The sequence below is a fragment of the Tiliqua scincoides genome, chromosome 15 (assembly GCF_035046505.1).
Source record: "Tiliqua scincoides isolate rTilSci1 chromosome 15, rTilSci1.hap2, whole genome shotgun sequence".
Taxonomy (NCBI): domain Eukaryota; kingdom Metazoa; phylum Chordata; class Lepidosauria; order Squamata; family Scincidae; genus Tiliqua; species Tiliqua scincoides.
In genome coordinates, this window is record NC_089835.1 from 3,380,162 (window position 1) to 3,398,525 (window position 18,364).

General features: G+C 52.8%; 3 protein-coding genes across 4 annotated transcripts in view; 1 reads left to right on the plus strand and 2 right to left on the minus strand.

Annotated features, from left to right (window-relative positions):
- LOC136635192 (GON-4-like protein) overlaps positions 1-8,214 on the plus strand; it is a 27,293-nt gene extending 19,079 nt beyond the window's left edge. The window contains exons 19-25 of the mRNA XM_066610338.1: positions 688-831; positions 987-1,106; positions 3,393-3,506; positions 5,364-5,553; positions 6,141-6,858; positions 7,308-7,410; positions 7,826-8,214. Coding sequence (XP_066466435.1) covers positions 688-831; positions 987-1,106; positions 3,393-3,506; positions 5,364-5,553; positions 6,141-6,858; positions 7,308-7,410; positions 7,826-8,035 — 1,599 coding nt within the window. The 3' untranslated portion in view covers positions 8,036-8,214. The remainder of the gene's footprint in view (positions 1-687; positions 832-986; positions 1,107-3,392; positions 3,507-5,363; positions 5,554-6,140; positions 6,859-7,307; positions 7,411-7,825) is intronic.
- On the minus strand, positions 7,646-15,606 carry MSTO1 (misato mitochondrial distribution and morphology regulator 1). Of its 2 annotated transcripts, XR_010793383.1 has the most exons (15): positions 15,480-15,606; positions 13,860-13,995; positions 12,725-12,794; positions 12,014-12,089; positions 11,570-11,609; positions 11,323-11,464; positions 11,084-11,201; positions 10,576-10,707; positions 10,171-10,323; positions 9,724-9,855; positions 9,450-9,634; positions 9,034-9,138; positions 8,827-8,942; positions 8,234-8,601; positions 7,646-7,948 (listed from the first exon to the last, which is right to left on the minus strand). XR_010793383.1 is itself a non-coding variant. In XM_066610339.1 (14 exons), exons 1-14 carry the CDS (start codon positions 15,558-15,560, stop codon positions 8,369-8,371), a joined length of 1,719 nt encoding a protein of 572 aa, XP_066466436.1. In that variant the 5' UTR covers positions 15,561-15,606; the 3' UTR covers positions 7,646-8,368. The 2 variants fall into 2 exon arrangements, 1 of the variants encoding a protein (XP_066466436.1); XM_066610339.1 differs by having other exon boundaries at positions 7,646-8,601.
- A 2,562-nt stretch (positions 15,607-18,168) lies between these two features.
- DAP3 (death associated protein 3) overlaps positions 18,169-18,364 on the minus strand; it is a 38,885-nt gene continuing 38,689 nt past the window's right edge. The window contains exon 14 of the mRNA XM_066610255.1: positions 18,169-18,364. This exon is cut by the window's right edge and continues 413 nt beyond it. The gene's annotated coding sequence lies outside the window, so the exon portion shown is untranslated.

Sequence of the window (18,364 nt, forward strand, 5' to 3'; positions counted from 1 at the left end):
TAGGCCTATGGCCTGATCCAGTGGGGCTGTTCTTATGTTCTTAACTACAATTCCCAGGAAGCCTTGCAGGTCTCTTGTTGTCTGGTGTGCTCCCTGGGGCCTTTGGTGGGGCTGCTGTGAGATACAGGAAGCTGGACTAGATGGGCTGATGGCCTGATCCAGTGGGGCTGTTCTTATGTTCTTAAACTACAATTCCCAGGAGGCCTTGCAGGTCTCTTGTTATCTAGTGTGCTCCCTGAGGCATCTGGTGGGCCGCTGTGAGATACAGGAAGCTGGACTAGATGGGCCTATGGCCTGATCCAGTGGGGCTGTTCTTATGTTCTTATCTGGTTTAATTTTCGTGACTTAACTGGCTCTCCTGCAGCCTCTGCTGCTTTTAAGACATTCAAAAGTTTCAGGATCGACCCATTTAAGCAAGTTTGTTGATCGGTCTTCTGACTTGGGTTCCCTACAAACCGTTTTGAAGGCGCGGTTGTTGAAAGGTGGAATATCCATAAAGCGAACAGATAAAGGACTAAGGCTGCAATTCTAACCACACTTTCCTGAAAGTAAGCCCTATTGAACAGAATAGGACTTACTTCTGAGTAGACCTGGTTAGGATTGTGCCCTGGATCGTCCTGCTTTTTTTCCTTTCTTTAACCGAACACAAACGACCCACCCGCTTTCTCGGGTCTCCTCCTCACCCAGCTGAAGACCCAAATGTGGCAGCTGCTGAAAGGGCACGACCACCTGCAGGACGAGTTCTCCGTCTTCTTCGACCACTTGCGCCCGTCGGCCAGCCGCTTGGGGGATTTCGAAGAAGTCAGCTGGACGGAGGAGAAAGAGTATGAGGTGCTGAGACCTCCCCACCCCTCCCCGGGCAAGTGTGGTGGGGCAGGCAGTTCTGGGGGGGGGAGACCTCTGGAGGTCCTGACCCTGCAACGGGTTAGGCTTCGCCTGCCGGGCTGAGGCAGCCCCAAGACTCCCAGCTGCTGTGTTTCTCCTAGTTTGATGGATTTGAAGAAGTGTCTCTGCCCGAGGTGGAGGAAGAGGACGACCCCCCCAAAATCCACACCTCCTTGAAAAGCAAGAAGCGGAAGGAGCTTGGAGGGCAGAACACTGACAAGGTAGGCAAGAAAATGAGCTTCAGGCTTCTGAGCCTTTGCGTTTAATTTTTTTTTAAGCAAGTTTCTAGTCCTTAGGCTGGGAGTCCAGGCTAGGAAATGTGTCGTCCTCCTTCTTACACAGGAACATCAGGTTGGGTCCTTTGAAGCCCCCCAGGAATAGGGGGACACCTGTGTGTGGGGCATCTCTCTTCCCCTTCTCCCCTGAGGCTTCTTCCTTCTTACCCATCTTTTTTTTTCTCATGTCTCTCACATTGGTCTTAGGAGGGTGGTAGAGAAGGTCCCCAATTCAAACCTGGCAGCCCCTGACCGTGCTGAGCTAGGCGAATCGGGGTCAGATTCAGTGGGAAGCTGCTTCCTGTGTTTCTGTGTCTGTTACCTGCCAGCCTGTGGTGTGTGTGGCTCAGCTTTGCTGCCACAAGGACAGCACAGCATAGATTGGGGTGGCTAAACTTGCTTAACATCAGAGCCACTTACCGTAAGCTTCAGGTGTTTGAGAGCTGCCATATTGAAGAAGCACTTAAATTCTTAAATATATTTCATAAGAACAGTCCCAGTGGATCAGGCCATAGGCCCATCTAGTCCAGCTTCCTGTATCTCACAGCGGTCCACCAAAAGCCTCAGGGAGCACATCAGACAACAAGAGACCTGCATCCTGGTGCCCTCCCTTGCATCTGGCATTCTGACATAGCCCATTTCTAAAATCAGGAGGTTGTACATGCACATCAGGGCTTGTACCCCGTAATGGATTTTTCCTCCAGAAACTTGTCCAATCCCCTTTTAAAGGCGTCTAGGCTAGATGCCAGCACCACGTCCTGTGGCAAAGAGTTCCACAGACCAACCACATGCTGAGTAAAGAAATATTTTCTTTTGTCTGTTCTAACTCTCCCAACACTCAATTTTAGCGGATGTCCCCTGGTTCGGGTGTTTATGTGAGAGTGTAAAGAGCATCTCTCTATCCACTCTGTCCATCCCCTGCATAATTTTGTATGTCTCAATCATGTCCCCCCTCAGGCGCCTCTTTTCTAGGCTGAAGAGGCCCAAACGCCGTAGCCTTTCCTCATAAGGAAGGTGCCCCAGCCCCGTTTCCTCACCCTGAACATTAAACTTGGTGTTTTAATCCAGTGGAGTCTCAGTTTATCCCCAGTAAAAATTGATCAAGCTTGAACATTTTTTATTTGTCTTTTATATGAATTGCGATGCGAAAAGGAGCTCAGCCAACATTGTTCTACACATTATATGCCAAAAAGGCTCACAAGCTCCTGTTTGGCTGCCCTGATCTCGATCACGAGAGAGCAAAATTAGGGATTTTAGGATGAGGTGGAGGGTGGATTCATGGAGGGTAGATTGTGTGCAGACAGACAATTGTCCAGCCTCCCATTGAGACAAGAAGTGGGTTGTGTGGAGACCGTCTCCATCTGGCCCTACTTAGGAGTTTCCCAGAGACAGCTTCTTATGGGCACTGCTGAAGGCAGGCTCCTAGACCTATATGGAACTTACGTTGGGAGCAAAGCAGAAGGATGGCAATTCCACTTTGGCTCAAATCCTAACCCACTTTCCAGCACTGGCATAGCTGTGCCAACGGGTCGTGCCCTGCATCCTGCAGTTGGGGGGTACTCACGGAGGCCTCCTCAAAGTAAGGGAACGTTTGTTCCCTTACCTAGGAGCTGTGTTGCGCTTATGTCAGTGCTGGAAAGCGGGTCAGGATTGTGCCCTTTCTTGTTTTTGGTAGGTGACAGTCCTCTCCTGTCCCAGCGCATGAGAGGCTTGTGGCAGAAGGATTTTTGGCTGGGATTAACTTTATGATGTGCTGTGGATGTGCTGTCAAAAAAAAAATGGTGGCCAAACCTAGTGGTTTGGCATGGAACAGACCCCACAGAGGACTTGCGCTTTTGCGTTTTTCCCTGGGGGCTGGAGTGGGAGACGAAAGAGGGTGCCTCACTGGACCTTCAGCACCACCACAGTGCATGGAGAGCCATGCAGGCACTGTAAAGCCTCTGCAGTCTGGCCGCCTCTGCAGTCTGGCCAGTCTCACAGAAGGAGGCGGAGCCTAGACAATTCCCACCCCCCACCCCCAGGGTCTGCTTGAGGCCTGTGGCTTCCAGGCAGTGGTGTGGAAGAGAAGAGCGCCTTTCGCACCATTCGCAGGGCTGCCTGTGGAGGCACTAGTACTCTGGCTGAGCTGGTATACCCCACCCTGCCAGCAGGAGAGCTGTACTGCGGTGCTTTGTGGTGCCCCACACTCTCCTCAAAGCAGATGCCAACTGCTGCTTCTGCGTGCCATTTCAGGAGGCCGAGTGGGCCGAGGGGGCGAAGGAGTGCTGCTGTTCCTGCCACGAGGGCTGCGGCGACCCCAGGCTGAAGAGGAGCAAGCGGAGGAACTGCATTCACTGCAGCAACAAGGTCAGTGTGGCGCAAACACGGGAAGAGCCATGCGCGTGGATTGGACTGTGCATGTGCGTCTCTGTCGAGGAGAGGCTATGTTCTCTCAACCCGCCCACACAGTCCAGGGTGTTTCAGCAGTTCTTTCGCCCACCGGCCAGTTCCCTCTCGCTGGGAAGACTGCGTGTCAAAGAAAAGTTTGGCGCAGGTGGGTCTGTGGCTGGCAGACCCCTCAAAACCCCCCCCCCTTTGTTTTGATTCTGGCGCTGTCGCCTTCAGACAATTTCCTGGTTTTTGCTGCCAGTGTGGCTCTGAATTTTTTTGTTGTGATTATTTTGGTTGTGTGTTTTGAAAGGTTTGTTTTAACTAATGGAAAGGTGGAATTTGCTTCCCGCCTGGGTCTGAAAGCCAGCTGAAATCTGCTGAAAGACTGGCTTGTAGGCTGTAGGGGGGCCTGGGACTCCTTGGAGAAGCTTGCTGGGGTTCCCTCCAGTGAGGTCAGAAATGATGAGCTCAGGGCCATGAAAAATGTGCCTGCCCCCCCCCCCCCCAACCAGGCTTCCCCTATAAATCTGCGGCTGCAGAGGGGCTCATGCGGTTGGGGAAATAACTGCATCCAGGCAGTGGGCAGAAGAGTAGGTGGGGTGTTCTCCTGATCCATCTCTGGTGGACTCGCAGGAGAGCTGCTTAAGTTTTCAGACTCCCCATTGGGCTTTACAAAGTGCTGGCCAGCTGCAGAGTTTTGTGTTGGAATCTCTGCCCTGTACTTACTTAGGTTGGGATCTGTACTTAGGTTGGGATCTGTAAGTGCCCCAATTTACAGCTGATGGGGTGTAGTCGGTGGCTGGCTCTGCACTTCAAGTGAGAGTCCACAGCTGTGGCTTGGCCTTGGTTTCCAGCCCAGTTGCCTCTCTAACCAGCCCCTTTCCTGCCTGCACTCAAGAACAGGAAGATTGGGTGAGCACAAGATTGGTCCCAGGTTCCTTGGCAGTGCAGGGCCAGTCGCCCTGGATTTCCTCCCTGTTGTTGAGCTGGAAAAGGTTAGGGATTGCTGCAAGACAGTCCCCACCTGTTCTAAGGTGGGGAGGGAATCTAGGGTCTTCTTGTCAACCTGCCCTGGGGGCAGCAGCACTGTTTGCATGATGGGGGGGGAGGGAAGCAAAAATGGGGTCTGAACCATTTTGCAACTGGCTTCATTTCCCCCCTCCCAGTAACCAATCTGCCCATGGCTCTGGTTGGGGGACTTGAAGTTGGACTTCCTTTGCACGGAAGCTGTTATTTCAGAGAACCAGTGCTGTGATCTTCTTGAACACACGTGCTGGTCCTAACAGCTCCCAAAGTGGGTTGCAAAAAAGAGCCAGTTAATCAAGGTGCAGAGCTTGCTGCAGGCTCCTTGGAAGACCCAGCTGTGGTCACAGATTAGGTTAGAAGTGTCAAAATATCAGGGCATGGAGATGAGCCGTGGCAAAGTTCTGAACGCACACAGAGGCCGCCAGAGTTTGGAGCAGGAGGGCCCTGAGATGAATCTAACCCAGTGGTGTCAAACTCATTTCATAGAGTGGGCTGGATAGCATTCATGATGTCATTAATGATGTCATTAAACCAGAAGTGATGTCATTAAGCAGGTGATGACTAGAAATAAGCATTTTGTCCCCTCACTTAGAAACTCCTTAATGGCAAATGACAGAAAATATGCAAACCTTGATCATATTTTCAGTGGGAGAGCCCAGTTATCATGCAGGTTACTCTTTCAGCAGTTGAGAGCAGCTGAAGGTAGTGAAGGGAGAGCCCAAAGGCTGAATAAAGAGCTTCTGCAGGCTCCTGCAGCCAGCCCAAGCCTTGTTTGACACCCCTGTTCTAATCCCTCTGGTCCCATAGGCTGGAGACGGCAAGTCCTACAGGAATAAGGACCCCCAGGAGCTGAGTGACAGCCTTGCTCAGTGTGAGCCAAGCCCCCGCCCCGAAGGGAAGGAGCCTCTGGAGGAGAGCCTGGAGCACAGGGACGAAGGAGAGGCGCCCCAGAGTCGGGTGAGGGCAACAACCAGGCGAGCGGACGCTGCAGGAGGAGGTGTGTTGGAGGCAAAGGGGTGTGACCTGGTGGGCTGGACCCTCTTTCCCCAGTTTCTTAGGGCCAGTCTCTGTACCTGAGATTTAGTAAGCTGATTTGGCGGTGCGAAGGGATAAAAAATACTGATCCGACTGGGTCCCAGGGAAAAACACACTGCACGATGCCTTAGGGCACAGTCCTAACCAGATCTACTCAGAAGTCCTATTTTGTTCAGTGGGGCTTACTCTCAGGAAAGCGTGGTTAGGACTGCAGCCTTAGGCTGGTTCTTGCAGCTTAGCAAGAAGCCCAGTTCCCTCATATTAACGTGACTGGATACAATCAGCGGTGAATCTAAGAGTTGTCGCAGCATCCAAAGGGCCTTTTGTCAATAAGACATGGGCTTCCAGGCCTTGTGGCTAAGAGGCAGGGGTGTCGCTGGTCTTGAGTGGGACACTGAGGTGCCTGCCCCAGAAAGCCCGTTCTCCACTTCAGGTGTTGTGTTGCTGCCATGTGAGTTGGGGAGAGTAAGGGCTCACCAAACTTGGGGCTTGCACCGCTGAAGCACCTGTGAACCTGCCCTCACCCTGAACTTTTCTGTCCTTCCCCAGGTTCTCGTGTGGAAGCAAAGTTGCCTTTAGCCAAAGAAGCCTCCTCGGAGGGAGTGGCCGGCAGGACTGCAGAATCATGTCCTCTGCAGGGGTCTCACTTCCCAAGGAAGGCGTCTGCGGGTGATGGCACCAAGCAGCCCCCTGCTAGCGCTGCGGTCTCCTCCCCCTCCCAGACACAGAGGGTCTTGCCACTGAAACTGCAGAGACCCAAGAATGGCTCTTGTCCCGTCAGAGGAGAGAGTGAGGTAGGACTTGGCGTGAGGGGCACAGAGGCTTCCTCTGGCCTTAGAGACACGGCAGAGACGGTGTGTGGCGCAGCCGGGCAGGGCCCCAGCCCTCCTCTTCCCTCCAGCCTCTCAGAGGAAGTGGCCGCTCCCCACTGTCCGTGCCTCAAGGACCGAGAGGCGGAGGAGCCACCCGCCACAGTGGGTGTGAAGCCTAAAAAGGGGGAGACGCGGGGCTCACCCTCCAGGGACCCCGGGTTCAAGGCTGCAGGAACAGACTGTGCAGCTGCAACGGAGGCCTCCGAAGCTCGCAGCCTGCAAGCCCCAGCTAGTGATCAAAAAGGAAAGACTGTGGAGGGGAGTGAGCACTGCCAGGAGCAGCCGCGCGCCAGGCAGAGGGGAGAGGAGACCCAGCCGCGAGTGGCCGAAGCCACCGTCTGCGCCAAGAACATCAAAGTCAGCTCGACGGGCGAGAAGGTGGTCCTTTGGACCAGGTAGGTGCCAAGACATTTATGGCCCTGGGCTGGCTGCACCCAGTCAAAGCAAAGCCAGGCATAACAGTCTTTTTTTTGGGGGGGGGGGTGCAGAACTGCTTTTGCTTTAGGATTTCTTTGCCCCTGCTAAAAGGCTTGTGCACAGAGCCCCTTCCTGCTGACATTGACTCTGAGGACATACAGAGTGTCTTTCTTCAGTGCACTGACAGCAAACCCTAAATGCACCCTCTTGCTCCAGGGATTACGAAGGGCACACTGCAATGGGCAGAAAAATGAGGGGAGGTGGCAGAAGTTTTGAAGGGCGGTCGGCGGGAGAGACAGGCAAATGAGAAGGAAGAACCTCCAACTTCACGTAACCTGAAGCTTTGCCCTTGCGAGGCTCCTGTTGGGGGGCAGATTTGGCTGAATTCTGCCAAGGCTTCTCCCCAAAGCGGCTGTTTCTCTTCCAGGGAGGCTGACCGGGTCATCCTGACCACATGCCAGGAAAGAGGAGCTCACTCAGACACCTTCAGCGCCATCTCCCAGCAGCTGCACAGCAAGACGGCAGAGGAGGTGAGTTCCGGGGGAGCCCAGAGCTCCTGGAAGAGGCCTGGGGTGACTGGGGGCAGACACGGGAGTCAGCTGGAGAGGACGTGACTGTGTTTGTTTGATGGTTGATAGATTCAAATTGCCTGCAGTGCTGGCACTTCTTCCATAGGCTGTGCCTTGTGCCCTCCTCTTGCCCAGTGCTTGCAAACCAGCGTCCAAGTTATAATGGTGAGACTGGGAACAGAAGCAGCTCCAGAAATGGCATTGTAAGCATTTTTATTAGCGACAGGCAGAGGCAGCCCACCTGCTCCTACTTATGTATAGAGCGTTGCGCTTATTGGTCGAGTCCTCCCCCCGCAGGAACAGGTTTAGAAGTTCTCCCAGCACAGTGCCCTGGAAAGACTGGGGCCGCCCACATTCTGGCCCGACTCCTTTGCAGGTCGCCCACCGCTTCAGGGAGTTGATGGCGCTCTTCCACACCTCCTGCGACGTCAGCTCGGAGGACGAGGAGGACGCCACGAGCACCAGCAACACCGACCAGCTGTCGGACAAGGACCCGGGCCTGTCCGAGGAAGAGCAGGAGCAACAAGGCTGTGAAACGCAAGCAGCAGCAGCAGCACACACGCCCCGGGCCACGCCAGGTAACTGAGCCCAGCGCCCCCCAGGACTTTTGGTTGCAGAGGAGCGGGATGGGGATGGCAGAAGCACGTAGGTGGCACACGCACTCTCAGTAGTCGGAACCCTGTAAATTCTCTCTTGGGCCTCTTCTGGACAAATATTTATGGTGCAATTGATTGGAAGATGAATAAAGCCCTTTTCTTGCGTGGAGGGAGCAGAGCCTTCTTACCTGTGTGGGTGCAGCCGGTCAGTGTCGCTCCAGGGTTGGGGCCAGGCAGCCCCCCCCCACGCTGTGAGACTCCTGCCAGTCAGTGATTGGGTGTTACTTTGCGGGGGCCTGTGAACGAGGCCTTCGGGAAAGGAGTCAGTCTGCTTCGTCCTCGGATTCTTCTGCGGCAGACCAGTCCTGGTAGCAGCCGGACAGCGTCCTCAGGTCGTGCAGGGCCTCCTGGAAGTCGTCCGGTTCAACGCCTGCAGCAAAGAAGCTCGCCCAGCGCCGGACGTCCACTTGCTGCAGCTCCCTATAATAACTGCTGAGGGTTTTGCGCAGCGCAGCAGAGGACTGGAGGGCGGCAAAGACAGGGAGGCTCTCGACAGCTGGAGGAGGGTGAAAGAAGATGGCAGGTGTCTTGGTGAGCCCCCTGCCAGTCCAGGGGGCTCATCCCAGGTGAGATTTCAGCCCCAGAAATGCCCAGAGCTTGTCAGGCTATTTTCTGAAAATGCAGCTGGTTTGGGACACGTGCACTGCCCCTTCCAAATGGCAGCAGCAGACACTTGGGGGCCTCCCATCTCGCCCTCCTCCTTGCTGAGGTGGCTCCTTACTTGCTGTGGTGGGCGAGGGCTTCTCCAGGAGGTGTCCTTGCTTGCTCAGCAGAGGGGAGAAGTACTGGGGGTAGGGGGCCAGCAGCCTGCAAGGCCCTTGCAGTAAGTGGGAAGTGCTGCCACAAAAGCAAGAACCAGAGAAGAAGCGTCACTCAGGGGGCTCTGGCTGCTCCCCCTTCCCCAATCCCCTCTGGCAGCCTGACCCACCTGAAGGTTCTGGGGGAGGCTGTGTGGAGGTAGCGAGCCAGCACCTCCTGCCCCGTCTCACACATGTGGAGGATGGACTTCGGCTCTGTTCCTGGAGGAAGGTTGCTGCACAAGAAGAGGTGGGGTGTGAAGGGCAGGGAAGGCAACCCCCAGGGCCTCAGGGGGAGCCAGTTATTTCTCTGCTTGGAGTGGCAACGCACCAGCACTGGCCTAAAACACTCATTGAATGCAGTGGGTGAACGGGGCTTCTGGCCAAAGGGAATCCAGTTAACAGTTCAAGCTCCCAGCCTGGGCCTACAATCATCTGAGTGACTTGTGTCAGCGCCAACAGCTGCCAGAGAGGCAGCTTGCATGGAGTGGTGCCTCAGCACCCTGCCCGGGGAGTCAAGGAGCCTGTAAGTGCTCAGGTGTCCTACCTGGTCTGGTGCTCCTTGCTGATTCCTCTCAGCACCACAGACTGGGCGAAGCAGTGGCTGTCCCCTTGCTCGCCACAGGATGAGAGGGGGCGCCAGGGCAAGCTGGCCTGTTGGCTCCATAGGGCGTCAGGCAGGGATTGGCCTTGCAGCACAGGAAACGGAACGGCTGCGACTGCGGCTGCCACCTGGTGAAGAGAGGAGGCAGGAAGAAGGTGAGAGAGGATGAAGCCCTCTCCTGCCATGTTGCTTTGTAGAGGGTGAACTTTGGCCTCACCTTCCTCCCAGAGAAATTCAGGCTTTCCGCCAGCTGAGCCATAGAGAAGGTCGAGGCCTGGAGCCGGTAAGGAGTGGTGATGGTGTCCAGCGCTGGGGCGAGGATGGCACTGGTGTGATAGGCCAGCGATGCCTGTGGAGGCGGCAGAAACAAGACAGTTCCACAGCGTAGATTTGAGTTTCCAAACAGATCGTGTCGTGCTCAGGGTCACAGAAACCCACTTCTGGTACTCAGAATTGGCACTAGTAGACACAGCAGCTCTAGGGAGGAGGAGGTGGGGTGGCCCTACTCCTTGGGAAGACCCTGTCTTCTGGGTGGAGGTCAGTATACCCCAGATCTGGACCTCTCATGGCAAGAAGGTGGGAGACTTAAGCCTACGATCTTGACTGTCAGTCCCTTCCCAGCTACAGCCCCAGGGAAGGGCTCTTCACCCGTCTGCACACTCACACTGTACTGCAGGTAGGGAAAGGCGACAGGGGGCTCCGGCCTGAGCCCCAGGCTTCCACTCAGCGACAAAGGGCAGAAGAGGGAGCTGTGGCTAGAGAGGTGGACCAGCCCCAGGACTGTGTTCATGAGCCGGTAGAAGTTCCTCTGTAGATTCTGCAGGAGATGGAAGAAGGAAACTGGGCAAAAGGTCTGCTGTGCAGCCCTGGAGCACCCACCAGTACAGGCCCCGTCCCCCAGTTCCTCTCTACTGGGCACTCTTGATCATGCACAGCATGCGCTGGGCAGCCATGTGAAGCCACAAGCTGACCTTGGCCAGCCCAAGTCCAACATGTCCCTCTACACCCTATAGGCTCCCAGTGAGATCTGAGGATTCAGGAGAAAGTGGGGGAATTGGGTGATACTCACAGCTGTGCCAAGCGCCGGCGTCAGCCCCCATGTCAGGATTCCCTTCCCTGCATATTCATCCCGAAGCAGCTCAGTGACCTTTGCCCCGACACCCGAAAACCCATTGTGCAGATCACAGAGAACCTGGAAGCCCTGCACAAGGAGAAGAGGATGTGGGCTTCACACTGCACTAGAACAGGGAGTGGCAATCGCCTTCTCAGAGGTGGCATTGCTTCTGTACTTATTTAAGGGACTGTTTCCTCCCCCCCCCAACTGGAGTTTAGAGCTCTCACATATACAGAAACTTTGAACACTGAATGCCCAGTGATACCATGATCAGTGGGTGTCTGTCACCCACCCCTGTCTCTGATTAAGGTCCATCACAGGAGAGCCACAGAGACCAGTGTGAAAGTGCTAGCAAGCTACCGTGCATTAGGGTCTGCTTTAGCCCCATTTACCCAACTGCCCCGGCCCACGCTGTGTGTGGCTGCCCTTTTCCACAATGGCCCCACAGGTAGACCAGGCTCACCTGCAAGTAGTCACACTCTTCCACGTAGAAGTGCAGCCTGTCTTCCAGCTCCTCCAAGCACGTGGCGTCTTCCAGGAGCTTCTCCCCTTGCCCAAAGGCCTCCAGCCGGCTTGATTCCCTAGAAAGAAGCAAGCAAACACAGGTCTGAAGAGCCTTCCCGAGGCCAGAAGGGGCAGACCGGTGGATTCTGATGGGAGAGCAGGGCTCAAAAGGCTGGTTGGTGGAGAAGGTGTCCTCACCCTTCGTGATGGTACTGGCGGATAGTAAGGATGCTGCGAGGGTGCAGGTGGGTCCGGAGGAAGTCCGACCAAACGGGCGTGGCGCTCTCCAACTGAGCTGTTTCGGAAGCTCTATCCTGCCCTTTGCAAGGCGGAGACCTGCCTGGAACCAGAACCTGACTGAGCTGCCTGGGTGGGGACACGTCCCTCCAAAGACCCTTCCTCAACCCACCCACCCAGCCAGTTCTGCAGCAGCCACACATCGTACCACTCTGGGCAGCAGAGTCTCCGACGGGGGATCTGTGGTTCTGAAATGCAGAAAGAAAGGGGGAAGAGTTGCGGACTTGGGGGCAAAAGGTTTACACAGCGGCAGTTGACAATTCTATCTTTATTGATTTTCAATGCTTACACCCTCCCTTTCCATTCAAAAGCCCATTCAAGGTGGCTTGGAATAACCATCACAATCAGAACAAACCGTGCGCTGTCTCTTTTTCATGAATCACTTGAAAAAAAAAACACTGTGGGTGTGTAGATTCCACAACCTTCTCTGCCTCTTCTCTGTCTCCCCATTTGGCAAACTGAAAGACCGGCCTAGGAGCCCACAAACAGCTGCAACAACCATGGGTGCCCCCCACCCAAGGCAGGCTTGTCCCAGGCTTTGCAATCCTGACATCAGGCTGGACGAGCTAGTGGGGCAGCACTGGGGTCTTACCTCTGGTCTGTCAAGGCCTTCCAAGAAGAGGCTGCCCGGGTCTGGTTGCTCTTGATGTGTCGTCACGTCCCCCTTCCTGAAAAGCGAAGCCTTTTTACTGTGGGCAGAGGTTGTGCCAATGGCTGCCATTCCTGTCCTCTTCCCCCCCCCCCATGACACGCACGGGGTCTTGAGTTCAATTTCCGCAACGCCCCAAATCTTGCAACTGGAGTTCAGCAGGTTTGGAGGCTGTTAATTCAATCAACTGCATAATCTCAGAGAAATTCTGCATTTGATCATGTTCTGCGCGCTGGCTGTGGAAGGAAGGTTGACAGCCATGGGGGGGCTAATGTGTTGGGGGAGGAGAGTAAAGTCTGCGCCTAAAGGAAGGGCGGGCAGAGCAGGCAATCTCAAGCCTGCCTCCTTAGGCAGGGTCTGGTTTCCAAAACCACAACAGCAAACCATTTCCATCAGAGACACAAATGAGCCCTGACCACAATATCCAGCTCAGAGAGGTCCAGTGACCAGAACTGACCCTGGACAGAACATCTCATGGCTGCCTTGAAGAAAATGTGCTTTGCAACTCGCCCTGCCACAGTTGATTGTGTGGCATGCATGTGGCTGTCCAAGGGCGCAATCCTAACCCCTTATGTCAGTGCTTTCCAGTGCCACAGATCTGCTTGCGCACCACGCAAAGCACCTGCCCCGTTTACACGCAGGAAAGAAACTCACCATGCCACGGGGGTGTTGGTTCTGACATCCTGGCACAAGCTTCCCTCCCGTTTCAGTGAGCCCAGGCTCCCTGCGCAGAAGGGAAACATGACAAGCACTGGGAGAGCTGCTCGCTGGCTGGGAACTGCCACTCTTGGACATCCCAGACCAGACCCGGCGCATTCAGCCACTTCCTTGTTCTCACATTTGTGGGGGGCGCTGGGGACAGCAGTCCGCATAAGGAGGCAAAAGGGAAAGTAGCAGAGGCTGTAATCCTAACCACACTTTCCTGAGAGTAAGACCGACTGAACAAAATAGGACTTACTTCTGAGTAGACCTGGTTAGGACTGTGTCCTCGAGGTCAATTCCACAGATGCTGGTTCTTTCCTCTCTCCCCTCCCCACATTATGGAGACAAAAACAACCCCAAGGTAACACAAGGAGGCTACAAAGCCATACACCAAAATGCAAGCAGGTGCCAATATTCTCTCAATGCGTATCCAGAATCTGTGGGGTGAATTGGGCAGTCCTATGTCTGCGCAGCCCCTCTGGGAGACCTACAAGAGTACAGTGATATGTGCAGGGGGATCTCTGCTTATCAATAATGGCCACCACACGTGTGGCCAGCTGGCGCACCGGCACCAAAAGAATGTGGCAGCAGGCTCAGTCCTGATTCTCCCCTCTAATGCATGGGGGTGAGCAATATCTGCATATCCCCAAGGGTGTGTGCCCAGCCCTCTAGCTAACATGTGCAGCGGCAGCTGGACCCTGGTTTAAATCTCCACTCAGCCACAAAGCCGACTCTCAGACTAGCCTACATTATGGGGCTGCTAAGAGCACAGAGTGATGGGGGGGACAGATGCCCACAGCCTGGAAATGTGGGGAAGATTAAATACAGCACACTGACGATCCTAGTGTTCACACTTAAATACCTTATTGAACGCTGTATTCTTAACTTTGCTGCCCTTTATTTGGGAATAAACTTGTGTATATTGTTGTAATTTTTCAATTAAAAGTAGCTAGAATGGCAGTAAAACACCAGAGGGGGGAGTGTTTGAAGACGTGGCTTGCAGCCCGTGGAGCAGAGCAGAGAGGGGCCTGAGAAGGAGCCAGGTCCCCCGACTCCAGCGTGTGTCTTCACACTCCTCCAGTCCTACCTTTGAGGTCCATGATGACGAGCCGAGGCGTGTAGGTCTCCTGCCCGTGGAGGGTCCTCCCTGCTCGGAACAGGACATCGTGGCAAATCCTCTCATCAGCCTTCTCCGCCCCGGGGTCAAAGCAGAACAGAGCTTCCTGGAAATGGAGATGTGTTGGTTTGAAACATCTGCATCCCTTCAAGGCATTTCATTAAAACCTGAACTATCACCCCTCTAGCTTCCCATTGGCCTTCTCCCGGGTGGCTCTTCTCCCCAAAGGAAATCCTGCCAACAGGCCCCAGTCACAGGTCCCTTAGGTGCAGTGGCATCTGCTTGGCACGGAGAAGTTCCCAGAAAGTAAGAGCAGACCCTATGGATCAGGCCGAAAGCCCATCTAGTCCAGCTTCCTGTATCTCACCTGTATCCCAGGTTCAATCCCTGAGAGCATCTCTAGGTGGGATGAAGAGACCAAGTAGATAACATAGGAAGTGGATGAGAAACAGATACCAGGAAAGAGGGGGAAATATGCCATTGGGCTTGATTATGGTGTTGTCCGGGGGGGGGGACAAGGGGGGCTGGGCCAACAGCTTTGTGGAAAAGGGGTTATCATGGAGGCACTTCAGGGAGCAGAACCTCGTACTCAGAAGATTATACTGCACTGTACTAAGACTTGCACACAGGTCGATATACTGTGCTGCAGTGGTTCTCAGAAGTTTAGCACTGGGACCCACTTTTTAGAATGAGAATCTGTCAGGACCCACCAGGAGTGATGTCATGACCGGAAGCAACATCATCAAGCAGGAACATTTTAAACAGTCCTAGGCTGCAACCCTACCCAGGAGGAAGTCCCATTGACTATCATTGTTAAAAGAATATACATAGTAGTTTGTTAAAAGTACAGGTCTAAGTCTAATATAATATGTAAAGCACCAAATCTAATATATTTAAAAAATATATTGAAATGAAACCCACCTGAAACTGGCGCACGACCCACCTAGTGGGTCCTGGTCCACAGTCTGTGAAACACTGCTGTGCTGTCTTTGGATCACAATGATTCCCCAAGACTGCTGATGACAACAGCAAGACCCAGAAAGGGAGCTGCAGCTACTCCATTCTCTGGTCAACAGTAAGGGGACAGGCTGGGAATTTCCTTACCACAGGGGTTGCAGCCTTCCAGGTGCCTCTGCATTAGCCCGTGGAACTCCCTGCCACAGGATGCAGTACAGGCTCCAGCAAGCTATTTTTACAAAATACTTCTTTATCTGGCGCGTGATCGGCCTGTGGAACTCCCTGCCACAGGACGTGGCGCACAGCAAGTCATATTCATGAAAGGCTTCTTTAGCTGGCGTGTGACCGGCCTGTGGAACTCCCTGCCACAGGACGCGGCACACAGCAAGATGCGTTCATATTTCCCCGTTTGCAAAGGCTGCTGTGCAATTAATACAACACCAGTTTTATTACTGGGTGATCATGAGAATCAATGGGGGGCTTCATGAGGTTCCACCGTTGCACTCCTCTTCATAAGCCCCGCCCACCAAGACCCAGCCACGCCCCTGGAGTGCAAGGCCACGCCCACTCCCCCCTCTCTGGGCCCAGAGCGGGCGCTCATTCCCCCCGCGGCGTCCCTGCCCTCCGCTTTACCTGCAGGCCCCACCAGTGGGCTCCGACGCACCCCGCGTAGTGCCCCAGCTGGAGCGTCACCACCTCCCGCGGCCCTGACATCCCACCGCTCGCCCTTTCCTCCGTCTGCGCAGGCGCGCACTAGCTCCCGAGGAGCGACCGTTGGGGACAGGCAGTGCGCACGCGCAGTAAAGCGGCTCGGCTCGAGGCAGTTCAAGCTCGTTTCTCATTGGCCCACCACGGAGCCAATCAACGGGCGGCTCGCACACCACGCCCTACACTTCCTCTCCCTGTCACTTCGCTGTCACCTCCACCTCTCATTGGCTGGAGTCGGGACGGTGGGCGGGATTAAGGTGCGCGCGCGCCCACAGCTCTTTCTCGAAACTCGAGACCAGAGAGTCGCACCCCGCGCTACAGCCTAGAGAGGCTACTTCCGGGTTCTCATGGAAGCCGCCATCTTTAAACACTTCCTACTTTTGACAGACAGAATCGGCTAAGCTTTCTACCAATCTCATTGCTGCCCACAAGATCAAAGTCTAAAACCCAGAAGTCCACCCTGCAAGCCAGTCTAGCGTTGACCGAGTCTAGACTCTATTGGCCCTGCGCTTCGCATATGGCATAAAGAGCCTGTAGACTCAAATTAGCAGAGTGACCTACCACAGGCTCCTGGTAGCTCACTTCCGCGGTTACTTTGGGGGAACAAGTTTTTCATGGTTGCTACGTAGAGTTGAATTTACAAAAAAATAATAAAATATGCTTTAAAAATAAATAAAACCCTCATTTTACATCCACTCTTAGTTTAAGTATATTTTATACTCTTATATAGTTATAATATATATTTATATGATAAATACATTATGTATATAATTATTATGTATATAATTATATAATTATATAATTATTATATATATTATGTATATAATTATTACATAAATTATGTATATAATTATTATGTATATAATATAAGAAAACACAGGTCATGGTTCAGGCTGTGGACTCACCTCCCTGCATTACAATCTCTGCGCATGAACTGTAGGTTGTCCATGACTTTGTGTACCTTGGCTCAACGATCTCTGACACTCTTTCTCTCGATACCGAACTAAACAAACGCATCGGTAAAGCAGCTACCACGTTTTCCAGACTCACAAAGAGAGTCTGGTCCAACAAGAAGCTGACGGAACATACCAAGATCCAGGTCTACAGAGCTTGCGTCCTGAGTACACTTCTCTACTGCAGCGAGTCATGGACGCTTCGCTCCCAACAGGAGAGGAAACTGAACGCTTTCCACATGCGCTGCCTCCGACGCATTCTCAGCATCACCTGGCAGGACAAAGTTCCAAACAACACAGTCCTGGAACGTGCTGGAATCCCTAGCATGTATGCACTGCTGAAACAGAGGCGCCTGCTTTGGCTCGGTCATGTTGTGAGAATGGATGATGGCCGGATCCCAAAGGATCTCCTCTATGAAGAACTCGTGCAAGGAAAGCGCCCTACAGGTAGACCACAGCTGCGATACAAGGACATCTGCAAGAGGGATCTGAAGGCCTTAGGGATGGACCTCAACAAGTGGGAAACCCCGGCCTCTGAGCGGCCCGCTTGGAGGCAGGCTGTGCAGCATGGCCTTTCCCAGTTTGAGGAGACACTTGGCCAACAGTCTGAGGCTAAGAGGCAAAGAAGGAAGGCCCATAGCCAGGGAGACAGACGAGGGTCAGACTGCACTTGCTCCCGTTGTGGAAGGGATTGTCACTCCCGAATTGGCCTTTTCAGCCACACTAGACAATGTTCCAAAACCACCTTTCAGAGCGCGATACCATAGTCTCTCGAGACTGAAAGTTGCCAACAACACATAATTATGTGTTTTTAATGTGTTTTTATCTTGTTAAATCAAGCTTTTTAAAACTGTTTTTATATGTTGTGAGCCGCCCTGGGTCCCTTTTAGGGAGAAGGATACAAATAAAGTTTATTATCATCATCATCATCATCATCATCATCATCATCATTTTTTATTTAATGTAAGTATATATTATATACTATATTTATTATTTTTAATTATATATTATAATTACAATATAATTAATTTTTAATTATTATAAGTAGATATTACATCAATCTTTTATTTATCTTATACTCTATAATAAGAGTATAATATTATACTCTTATAAACATAGGCTGCAATCCTAACCACACTTTCCTGAGAGTAAGCCCCATTGAATAAAAAAGGACTTACTTCTGAGTAGACCTGGTTAGGATTGTGCCCTATATTCTTATATTTATTTTAGGGCACAATCCTAACCAGGTCTACTCAGAAGTAAGTCCTATTTTGTTCAGTGGGGCTTACTCTCAGGAAAGTGTGGTTAGGATTGCAGCCTTATACTCTTAAGTTTAAGAGTCACTCTGCCAACCCCATTCCATCCACCATAAAGTGAATAAAATTCAATTTTGCCATCCAAATAAACACTAAAAGCCACAGTCACACTAAAAGCCCAGGTTTCTCCATGGCTTCTAAGGGCTTCCCACCCCAGATAAGAATCTGGCATTAAAAAAAGACTGAGCTGTAATTGGGACTTCCCCAGTTCTGCCCTGAGTACGTAGCCCTAAGGCAAGACCCTTGGCCTCAGTCTTGCACCTCAGCATTATGAGAATAAGGTAACCTTACAGGGCTGTTGTAACACCTCCATCAATTTCAATGAAAGAAAGCAGTACACAGATGTGAAGTGGTATTTTTATTATGTAAAGTTCTAAAACAAGTCAAGTCTATGCATCAGTTTAGCCAATAAGCCATTTCCGCCCAATGTCACATGTACACAACAGGGACCAAATCTGTACACCTATGGGCTGGGCAGAAATGGGTTAATTCTACACACAGCTTAATTCGGTTCTGTAGCGGTACTTCTGGTTTAAATGCT

Bases quoted from the DNA above. Each gene is read 5' to 3' on its own strand.
- MSTO1 (XM_066610339.1), bottom strand. From the start codon at position 15,560: ATGTCAGGGCCGCGGGAGGTGGTGACGCTCCAGCTGGGGCACTACGCG. The intron at 13,996-15,479 runs GTAAAGCGGAGG...CTCCATTTCCAG, and splicing joins CCCACTGGTGGGGCCTGCAG to GAAGCTCTGTTCTGCTTTGA. The intron at 11,610-12,013 runs GTAAGACCCCAG...TCTGCATTTCAG, and splicing joins AAGGCCTTGACAGACCAGAG to AACCACAGATCCCCCGTCGG.